The sequence below is a fragment of the Engraulis encrasicolus genome, chromosome 11 (genome assembly GCF_034702125.1).
Source record: "Engraulis encrasicolus isolate BLACKSEA-1 chromosome 11, IST_EnEncr_1.0, whole genome shotgun sequence".
Taxonomy (NCBI): domain Eukaryota; kingdom Metazoa; phylum Chordata; class Actinopteri; order Clupeiformes; family Engraulidae; genus Engraulis; species Engraulis encrasicolus.
The window spans coordinates 19,053,556-19,064,303 of NC_085867.1; the positions used below are offsets into that span (position 1 = coordinate 19,053,556).

A 10,748-nucleotide genomic window follows, 5' to 3' on the forward strand; every position below is an offset into this window, starting at 1 on the left:
CTATACTCCTCCTCCTTCTCCTTCCTCTCTCATATCTCTCCTTTCTCTTTCTCCATTGCCTTCCTTCTTCTTCTCCACCTCCTTATCCTCTCCTCCCTTCTCTTCTTCTTCCTCTTCCTCTCCCTCCCTCTTTCCCTCTATCCGCTCCAAGTGAACCTATCATGCCACGGAGATGAGAGGGAATATGAAAAGTCGAAACAGTCGCACGCATGAGCGGAAAACTCTTACAAGTCAATTTCATGGGTGGCTTTGTGCGTCGGAAATGACCTTAGACGGTAAAACGGCTTGTTAACTGCAGACTGCATAGTAGCTCTGTTGCAGGTTTGATTGCTGAGACTTTGATTGCCTACTCATTGCCGAGACTCTATATGGACTCATGGAATTAGTGATAGGTGTGCTTATCATGAAACAGGGTTTTGACATTAACTCTATACTGCACTACCTCAGTCCTTGAACAATAAGACAATACAACATGCTGCTACTGTCACCGTTATTGTCTCATTAATGTCTACATTCATCTTATCTTTCTGTCTACATCTTACATATTAAATGTTCATTTGTACTGTACTTAGTATTAATCACTTGGTTACCAGTCCATCACTGTTACCTGTCCTGTCTTGGCTTTATGTCAGTCTGTAAAATGACAGTCAGTCTGTATGTCTATGTCTTGGCATGGTATAGAGAGAAAGCGTAATTTAATTTTCCTTATATGACTTGTGCATATGAAGAAAGTGACAATAAAAACTGACTTGACTTGATACTTCTACTTATTAGGGGTGTAAATCAGAGGCTTTGTGGCGATTCGATTCGATATCGATTTCTTAGGCCGGCGATTCGATTATTTTTGATACTTACGAATGCTCCTTGATTCAAATCAAAAGTTATTTTTTTTATTTTACAGACTTGGCTTATGTGTGAAATGGTAATAAATGAACAAAAGCTGAACAAAAGCTTTCTACATGCATTTTATTTGAGAAACATCATTATTACACTCACTATTATTATTGCTGTATGATAAAAATGAGTGAAATAAGAACAAAAACCGATTAATCGATTCTCTTGTATGAATCGATTAATTGAATCGTGGGCTGTAGGATCGATGCATCGCTACAAAACGATTATTATTTACACCCCTACTACTTATGTAGCAGCCTACATGTGAATACTTTTGACACCTCTGTTCATTATTCCCCAGTTTCAGATACAGGAAAAAACGGTTGCAGTTTATTTAGCCTAGGCCTACTCATTGCTGAGATTCTGTATTGCCTACTTACACCTACTTACATGTTATTATGACAGTTACGTAAGATTACTAATATCTGCTGCTCATCATGAAATTAGATACATATTTTCCACTTTGAAATGAAATCCCACTTTACAAATGCTTGGGCATGATATTATCCAGTTTCAAGTACAGGAAAAACCTGTTGCAGGTTAGATACTGATGGCGGAAATTCTATAGGCTATATACTTTGTGTTTTTGCAGTTGCGTACGTTTAGTTATCTGTGCTCATCATTAAATTAGACGTTCTCCACTTTGAAATACCTCTTTACAAACACTCAGACATGTTATTTATTATCCAGTTTCAGGTAGCCTACAGAAAAGAATGACCTCAATGTGTGGCACTTGACTGCAAGAGCTCTTAATACTGTAATAAGGACCACACAGGAGCTGTGTATATACTGTCCAATATTTACATTCGTATGGACCTATTCAGTTCTGGCCTGTTGCCTGGATATAGAGTGACAAGGCTATCTGTGGTCATAATGTGCATTGTGTAAAGATGTGCACACAAGCGAGTACACTGTACTGCATGATTGACTACTACAGTGCATATGGTTATTTCCTTGCACGAGAGGGCAACACAAAGGATCGACTCTTAATCTGGTGACTCTGTGTCTGTCGGCCATGGGGCAACCAACATGAACACTAATTAATAACATTTTATGGCGTTCAGATAAACAACGCTGTGAAGCAGCATACTCAGAACAAACACACAAGTAGGCCTAAGTCTTTTGGAGAAATTGTTCAGATACGTATGCAAAGCAAGAGAAGAGAAGAGAAGAGAAGAGAAGAGAAGAGAAGAGAAGAGAAGAGAAGAGAAGAGAAGAGAAGAGAAGAGAAGAGAAGAGAAGAGGAGAGGAGAGGAGAGGAGAGAAGAGACAAATTCTGCACAAACACAATCAAGCCTTTTCTAAAAAATTGTTCAGATATCCAGCAAGAGGAGGGAAGAACGGAAGAGAAGAGAAGAGAAGAGAAGAGAAGAGAAGAGAAGAGAAGAGAAGAGAAGAGAAGAGAAGAGAAGAGAAGAGAAGGGAAAAGAAGAGAATAGACATACTCAGCACAAACTCGGAATCAAGCTTTTTCTGAAAAATTGTTCAGATATCCAGCAAAAGCAGGGAAGAACGGAAGAGAAGAGAAGAGAAGAGAAGAGAAGAGAGGAGAAGAGAAGAGAAGAGAAGAGAAGAGAAGAGAAGAGAAGAGAAGAGAAGAGAAGAGAAGAGAAGAGAAGAGAAGAGAAGAGAGGAGAAGAGAAGAGAAGAGAAGAGAAGAGAAGAGAAGAGAAGAGAAGAGAAACACACCGGCGTCTTCCATACAGCTGTTACTACCTCTTAACCCCTGTCTCCGCTGAGCCAAACCAGAGCCTGTGAAATCAGTGTGAATAACTATGCATGCCTTCCACCCAACACGGCCACCCAGCCTCCTGTCCTTCCTGCCGCCACAGAGAGAGAGAGAGAGAGAGAGAGAGAGGGAGAGAAACAGAGAGAGACAGACACAGAGAGAGAGAGAGAGAGAGAGAGAGAGAGAGAGAGATAGAGGGAGAGAAACAGAGAGAGACAGACAGAAACAGAGAGAGAGAGAGAGAGAGAGAGAGAGAGAGAGAAAGAAACAGACAGAAACAGAGAGAGAGAGAGAGAGAGAGAGAGAGAGAGAGAGAGAGAGAGAAAGAAAAGCTGTAGATGAAAAATTGAAAATTACAGTCTTGATTACCGGCTCCCTTGGAAAAGTCTCTGTAAGGAGAGCTGCATGCATCGGCCCGCTGTTGCCGAGTCAAAAGTGACAAGAATTTAGGCGGAAAGAATGAGTGGTTTTGTTTTTCCCTCACTTCTCAGTGTCTTTGAAAAGGGAATCAAAAAAAGATATTGCTTCCAACGTGAGAAGGGCTCACTCCCAAGCAGGGGCCAAAAGCACCACACAGACTCCGTCTGGTGAAAAATTACACTTAATGGGTCTCTCTGAGGGCGGCTAACACAGACATCCTATGCACTGTCTCTCATGTTTCAGTGAGAAAGACAGGGAAAGACCATATCATGTTTGTTAGGTTTTCAGTCGAAGATACGCAAACGCCTTCCACATGATACGTTCATGCTCTGCAGCACGATCCAAGACTGGAATGAGCTATTTCCATATTGCGGAGAAAAAAAAGGCTGTTGGAACTGAAAAGCAACAACCAAATGAGAAAAAACTCATTTGGGCTGACAATAGTTTGCCAAAACAGCTGCCAACTATTGTTTAGAAGAGATGGCCGAAACGGCCTTACTCAGCAAATAGCCAAACCTATGTGCGGCACGCACTTCATGGGTCTGAAAATAAACTCCTATGCGGACAACATCCTGTAGCTTGTTGCTACTTCGTAACCACCAAACACCAAAACACAAACAAGCCCAGCGCGTTGCCCATTCTCCTTCAGCTGGGAGTGCTCACGGACAGATCATTGGAGCCAAGACAATGATTTTAACCCGAGCTGACTCTTGGGGAGGAGGAAACAAGTGATTGAGGCAGAAACAACACCACTTGTTTTAAATGTGTGTCTTGTAAGATGTGGCCTGAGGACATCATCAAGAGGGGCTGTGGAGGAGTGTGAGCTCAATTTTCGGAGCGAGGAGTCCGCACACTAACCCTGCTAGTCAGCCTTTGTCCTGCACCTTTTCCTGGGATGTGCACAATCTTCACCGTCAACAAGAGGAGTGTGAGCTCCCCAATCCAGCACAGTTTTGGATGTGTCTTGTACGGTGCTTGGTCTGTGCTGTTGGTCTGAGGACTACTTCAAGAGCGGCTGTGGAGGAGAGTGAGCTCAGCAGTCCAGCACAGTAAAAACATGCAGTGTTAATTCAACACTTAGAGACAGGGAAGCTGACGGGATGTGGAGGGGGGGCACTTTTCCCAGGCCCAGGGAGAGAGGGGGCCCAGAATTGGATACTCATTACATTGTATGTATTGTGTTTGAGGCCCTTTCAAATTAACTTTTGACATCTTCCGGAGTGCATTTGGTCCCAGAGTGCTCTCTGAGTGTTGAATTAACACAGCATTTTGGTAACACGTTATTTTAATGTTTCACTATTACAGTGGATCTACCAGATTAGGTACAGTGTAATAACCAGGTTAACAATATTTAGTATGGCGTTACACTGGTATTACATAGTATTAAATATTGTTACACTGGTTATTACACTGAACCTAATGTGGTAGATCCACTGTAATAGTGAACCATTAACATAACGTGTTACCTGCATTTTTACTGTGTGTGTGCAATGTGCATTCATATCATACAAGTTGAGGCTTTGCCATTGCATGTGGGCTACTGTATATTTCCATCTCCTCCCTCTACCTGTAACCTTTCTCAAGAGGATGGAGTGAGAGAAAGAAAAGAGTGAGGGAGGGAGGGGGCGCAAGAAAATCACAGTTGTTACCGTCTGCAAATACATCTGTACTCCACCCCCACACACAACTATTCCTGTAACCTAATAGCTCGGCCCGCTCAAGGTAATCAGACTTTTGACGAGACCGTGAAGCCGTTGTTCAGAGTGCCAGTGGCACACAATCACACGGCGCTTTTTTTCCTCCATTTTTTTTTTTACAACACTTGTACATTTAATAACATCCCATGAAACACGTCTTATTGCTTATCATTGGCCCACAGAGGCGGACGCTCATCGGCCGTTATGATGTCTTGCAAATGGAAAAGAAGATTGGCACTGTCTGCCATTACCATAACAATAAAAACGCTGCCAGCATGTGTGTGCATGCTCACCCTCCTTTTTAATGAAATAATGATGTGAGGAGTAGGGCTATAGCTATATTGTATCGAACCGAGAAACCGTGATACACACAGAGTCACGATACCAGAGATTCTTTAAGTATAGAGATATGCCAACATAATAGGTTTCTATGGGCACCTAACATGACCAGGTTCCGGTCTGCCTAAAGGGGCGTGTCATAATGCTCCTAGCATTGAATAGAACAGTCCTCAGGTCTGCCTAGGTCTGCCTAAAGGGGGATTTCCCCCCCAATAATAGAACCCGGAAACAATGGGCCAATGGAACCTCTCTCTCTCTACTCTCTCTGACGATACTGTATCGCAATACAAGGAGGCAGTATCGTGATACGCCCTTTCAAAGTTTTATTACTCATTAGTCCAGAAAACAACTTTATGATTTGATGTGATAGTGTTTCCAAACTTCAATGGAGATACATTTCAGAAATCGTGGGGTGTATCGAACCGTAGGTCAAAAATCGTGATACGAACTGAATCATGAGTTGAGTGTATCGTTACAGCCCTAGTGAGGAGGAATTCTGTAGTAAAAAAAAAAAAAAAACCCGTCGTCTGATAGAAATGAAATGACATCTTCTTCCCCGATGAATAGTAAAACTGACAGGACCGTGGTAATCACGAGGGAACATCTGTGGAGACGGACTAAAGAGATGTGCCATGCCTGCATGAGGGAGAACTGTGCCGTGCATTTCGCAGTGTTAACACAACACTTGGAAGATTTAATTGAACACATCAGTGTTCATCTGGTTCTCTGAAGTGTTAAATTAACACTGCAGACTTTACTGTGTGGGATGTTTTTCTCCAACGCCACCAGACAACTTCAACTTTAGACTTCAGAGGACGTTTAAATTTTCCATGTGGTCAGATGAATTATGTCACACACAGGGGTTGCACGTACGGTACAGTAGTAGTGGTAGTGGTACTGTAACAGGCAGGGCCGGTGACAGCTTTGGCCGGGCACGGGACAAAATCATCTGAAAGGCCCCCCAATCCCAATACATATAATGTAATAAGGCCGCAATTCTGGGCCCCCATCTCCCTGGGCCCAGGACCACTAACCCCCCATCAGCTTCCCTGGTAGTAGGCAGTGGAGCCCAAAGCACCACAGAAAAGTCACTCCTTTGCGTGGGTAAAGTGGCCTCTGGACTACGGAAAGCAGTATGATGATCATAATGGCTTTTGAAAGAGTAATTTCTGCACAGGAGATGGGAGCTCTGTGGAGCTGTGTGTCTGCAAGACGACCAGGGAAGTCGACAGATAGGGGCAAACAGGTCAGCTGTCCCAGACCCAGGACCCAGGAGAGAGGGCCCGCTCATGACACACAGTACATCGCATTGGGGCGGGGGCCCTTTCAGATAACTTTGTCACAGTATTGGCCAAAGCTGTAGGCGCCGGCCCTGCAGACGAACATCGATGGTTGACACTGCCTACAGTAGACTACAATGTGCATTGAAAGGAATGGAGTGCAACAGCAAAAGCACAAGGCAAGTGCCATGGTGATGCGGTTTCCTCTGGCTTTGATCGGAAAGAAGTGAAATGTGCATTTGCCCGACTGTCACGATAGATGACTCAGGGTTAGACCACATGGCTGTTAGGGGTGGAATGGTCCACAAAATTCACGGTTCGGTTCATATCACGGTGTCAAGGTCACGGTTTTCGGATCTCGACGGTTCTTTTTTTTGTTAGTTCATGATAAATGGTGCACTGGGAATATTAAACCATATTTATATAACTGCAATTATAAAGTGATGATGCGCAAGTTGAATCAGCTGTCGTCAGCTGATGTGCGCTGTCTGAGCGTTCCAAATGCCCTCTTTCAAGAGGCTAATAGAATCAGACTTATGACTAAATATCCTACATATGGTTTGTATAGGCTTATAATGTGAAAATGGTGTGATTTTAATTGTGTCATCCTCTGATTGGTCTTATATGCTAATGTGTTAATCAGAGAGACTGAAAGATACTCCTAGAATCTCTGTTTTACATATTTTTTTCTGGGTAGTACATGAATTGCGGTTTGCCACGGACTGCATTTTACGGTTCGGTATGGTGTGTGAATTGTACGGTTTCGGTTTTCGGTGCGGTTTGTACCATCCCTAATGGCTGTTGGTGTTGGCCAGCCTGCAGTGTCACTCAGCAGCCATTGGGATGCCACTGAAAATGACACTGGGACTTTTCCCTCTCAAATACACATACAGTAGGCCTACATGTGTGACCATCTTTTACATGCATGCATCCTTTGGTGTACTCAGATGTTCTTCTTTTGAAGGGGGCACGCATGTGGCATTTTCACTGCTGTCTAAGAAAAATATTAATTTTATTTGTACTTCTCCCTTCATGTCTTTTCTTTGAGTTCTTCCAGAGGTTTCAGATTGACCTGGTGTGACAAACATTGAGCATGTTATCTAAAGATATCTTAAGTGCTTTTTCTAACAGCATATACCGTCATAAAACGCATCACATGGATGGTCAACAACAGCAGCCTACCCCTTCAACTGGCCACTTTCAATTTAGCTGCTTTCAGGGAGGATGTCATGCTGACGAAAGATCACTGGTAATGCGCAGGTAAAGCACGCCAAACAAGGTATCAACAAACATAGCTCTCACCCCAGACGCGCAGATAAGATCTCATATCTTGTCCCGCAGGCTACTTACTGAAACCCCTGGTGTTTGTAATGATAGAATAAAGATAAGTACTGCTATAAATAGGTAGATGGCCTGCCTTCGCAGTTTTGTGTGACTTAACCATACAATCTGAATTGCAGACTGCACAGACTTATCGCAACGCAGAAAATGCGCAACAAGATTCCTTGCAGGCGCACCAACCTGGCAAGTTTGCGGAAGACGCCATGGATAAAATGTACACATTATGGCGGGGAGAAATCTTGCATGCTCATTAATATGAGCCAAAACTTCAAAGCTTTAAATCACCTTCTACATTTACGTCATTATACACGACAACTCTATGCCCTGGCCGAAATGTGTTCTGCTGTGTAGAAACAACTGCGACGCAACAGGTAACCAAAACGCAAAACGCTATTCTATGCCTGTCAGAACATTTGCATTCATACAGCCACATCTAGGGTCTTATGAGAAGTAGGTTACCTCTTGTCATGGTTTACATTATGCGAATTAAAAAAGTAGTCAGTAGCCAAATAAACCATTAGGCTAAAAATAAAGAAACATGGGTAGAGGGAAATATGTTCCATTAGTTAAGGACTTTAAATCTGTCACTTGAGCCAAATGCATTTAGCTGAGACCACAATCTGTTTGTTTATGCGTTCGGTCTGTCAGACAAAGTTTTGACACTGAGCACTCAAGGCTCATTTTCAAGTGTATAGTTCCCTACCACAAAACGTTAATGTCCCTCCATTGCCTCATCTCAAATAGCCTATAAACAACTTCCACAACATTTACCAGCAGAATGATTTCAGAAACTGAAATGATTTCCTCACAATTTAGTTAAATGACATAGTTTCTAATTATCAAAATGTACTTACTTGTGCTTTTAGACGGGGACTTGACAAGGCATGGCCGCGTTGAATCAGCATGAATTTTCATATTTACTTGGAACTTTGAAACGGATCAAGAGCATTTTGGCAGTTGATACAGCCAGGGTCCGCTTTAAATGAGCTTCCCCGTGTGTAGCAGGTAGAGAGTGGCGTGCGTTCCACAGACTGACTTGAACCTTATTTCGAGGTTTGCATGTGTGGTGTACTCGGTGTTCAGAGATGTCAAGTGCGCCATCTTGTGGGAATTTTAGCATAGCCATCATACCTCTCTTCATACAGCCTACTTACGGATCTTTCCTTCTCTTCTATTGGTGTTTTTGATGGATGCCCCCTTCTTCTGTATGCCTGTCATTCTTCAATGTTGTGGGGACATTTGGGGTTGCCTATCAAGCGCACCAAAGAATCGGTGAAGGAAGACACTTTAAAAAGGTGGGCAAAGGGGTCAATTGTCCCGGGCCCTGCTTTCATAAACCATCACTGGCCTTTACAGTAAATAATGACTTTCTCCCCCTAGCGCCTGACTTCGATCTGTATGTCTAGGCGAGTTTGTGTATTTCTTTCAACCCACACGTCGCTCTGTCACACAGAGTAACTGGACAGGTTTTTCTGTGCGCTTTCATTTGGTATATTGCTGCTGTAATATGAAGTGCGCTCGTGCATGTCCTTGGTGGTAGGCAAGGGCCTATATCCTGCTTAAGCGTATACAACATATCCTTGTACAAAAGGTTAGGGGAAGACCCATGTCTTTAAAGAAGAGAATATGACTATAAAATAAAATAAAATATATAAAACACCGACATGTGTTTTATGCCTAATGTTCTGTTATTTGGACAGGTCAGTTCAACGTTAGGCTACCAGCTGCAAAACACAGTTGGTTCAACGCTAGATGTCCTCACATGCAAGGTTAAACGAAGAAAGCTTTTGCTAATAATTAGACCGAAATATGCCCCTGCATCTCTGAAAGCACACTCTCCATCTCGTCAGAACCGAGTTGACCTTTAAGCGCAATGTAGCTACCCGGTGCGCAGCCGAACCGTATCATCCCCTTGGGAGGTCACTTCCTGTATCCCAGAGCGGCCAAGTGGCCGTGTTTTTTAATGAAAGGATTGGCGTGAACGGATCAAAGCCAAAGTTCAAAACTGTTTGTAGACTAGCCTAGGCTACAGAATATTTTTTGTGCGTAAACTATCGCTTCTGCCAACTCATTGTACGTGCATGACGAAGACAATCAGGTGGAACAGACTCGCCGTGTGTCGTGAAGGATGTCCAAGTTACCGGGATCTACGGGGATATCACTCCTAGGTGACAAGTCTCTCGAATTTTACCGAGACCCAATAACTTTTTGTGAGCGTCGCATTGAGAAGCACAACAGTCGAATATTTCAAGCCAGACTTCTGAACAAATCAACATCGTTCGTGTGCTCCGTGCAAGGGATGAAAGAACTCCTCTGCGGTAGGTTACGTTCTTTGCACGGCTGTCTGGGTTGTTTGTGGAAACTACCCTGCAAGCAGGCTACCAGTGTGTGGATGTGGTGTTGCTATGACGCTGCGTTATTGCAGCGTAATGCGTTGATGAGACGCAGACACTTTTAAGCTACCGTAGTGTTTTTATTATTATTAAAGGTGCCTGCCATAGTGTGTGAGTCAGGGCATTTCACTTTGCCTTATCCGTCTGCTTAGTACTGCCATTTGGTTGTAGCCTAATAAAAGGTGAACCCAGGTCAAGTAGGTTGTTAGTTTATTACACATGTGTTGTAATGGTGCTTTGCGTTCTGTTTAAATTGTATGCGTCCCTTTTCTCCATCAGACATAAGCTGCGTTTTGGATTATGGCGATGTGAGGCACTGCTGTCACGGGGTAGAGTACCCATGACCCACTGCCAGAGGCTTTGTGAATTCACTGCCCCCCTTTGATGTCGTTGAGGGAAAAATCTTTAGGCTGCCTACTCAGAATACACCAGCTTAGGCACTGTTGAAATGTGTTTAACTAGAGTAGTTACTGTAGTATATAGAACACATTTGTTCCCTAACTTGTACCCTAATACACTACCACCAATTCCTAGGCTATATATTACTCTGTGCCCCCCCCCTCTACCTCTTTCTCAGCGCCCAGCAAGGGCTCTCCAAAGCCCTACATTTTAGACCGAAGAATAACCCAACCCCCCCCCCCACACACACACACAC

General features: G+C 43.4%; 2 protein-coding genes across 3 annotated transcripts in view; one reads left to right on the plus strand and one right to left on the minus strand.

Moving 5' to 3' along the window:
- si:dkey-247m21.3 (5-hydroxytryptamine receptor 4) overlaps nucleotides 1-8,698 on the minus strand; it is a 67,474-nt gene extending 58,776 nt beyond the window's left edge. For both annotated transcript variants that reach the window (XM_063210141.1, XM_063210140.1), the window contains exon 1: nucleotides 8,555-8,698. The gene's annotated coding sequence lies outside the window, so the exon portion shown is untranslated. The remainder of the gene's footprint in view (nucleotides 1-8,554) is intronic.
- Nucleotides 8,699-9,659: 961 nt separating this feature from the next.
- LOC134458834 (putative cytochrome P450 120) overlaps nucleotides 9,660-10,748 on the plus strand; it is an 83,462-nt gene continuing 82,373 nt past the window's right edge. Inside the window, exon 1 of the mRNA XM_063211240.1 lies at nucleotides 9,660-10,018. Within this exon, the coding sequence (XP_063067310.1) occupies nucleotides 9,829-10,018 (190 nt within the window). The 5' untranslated portion in view covers nucleotides 9,660-9,828. The remainder of the gene's footprint in view (nucleotides 10,019-10,748) is intronic.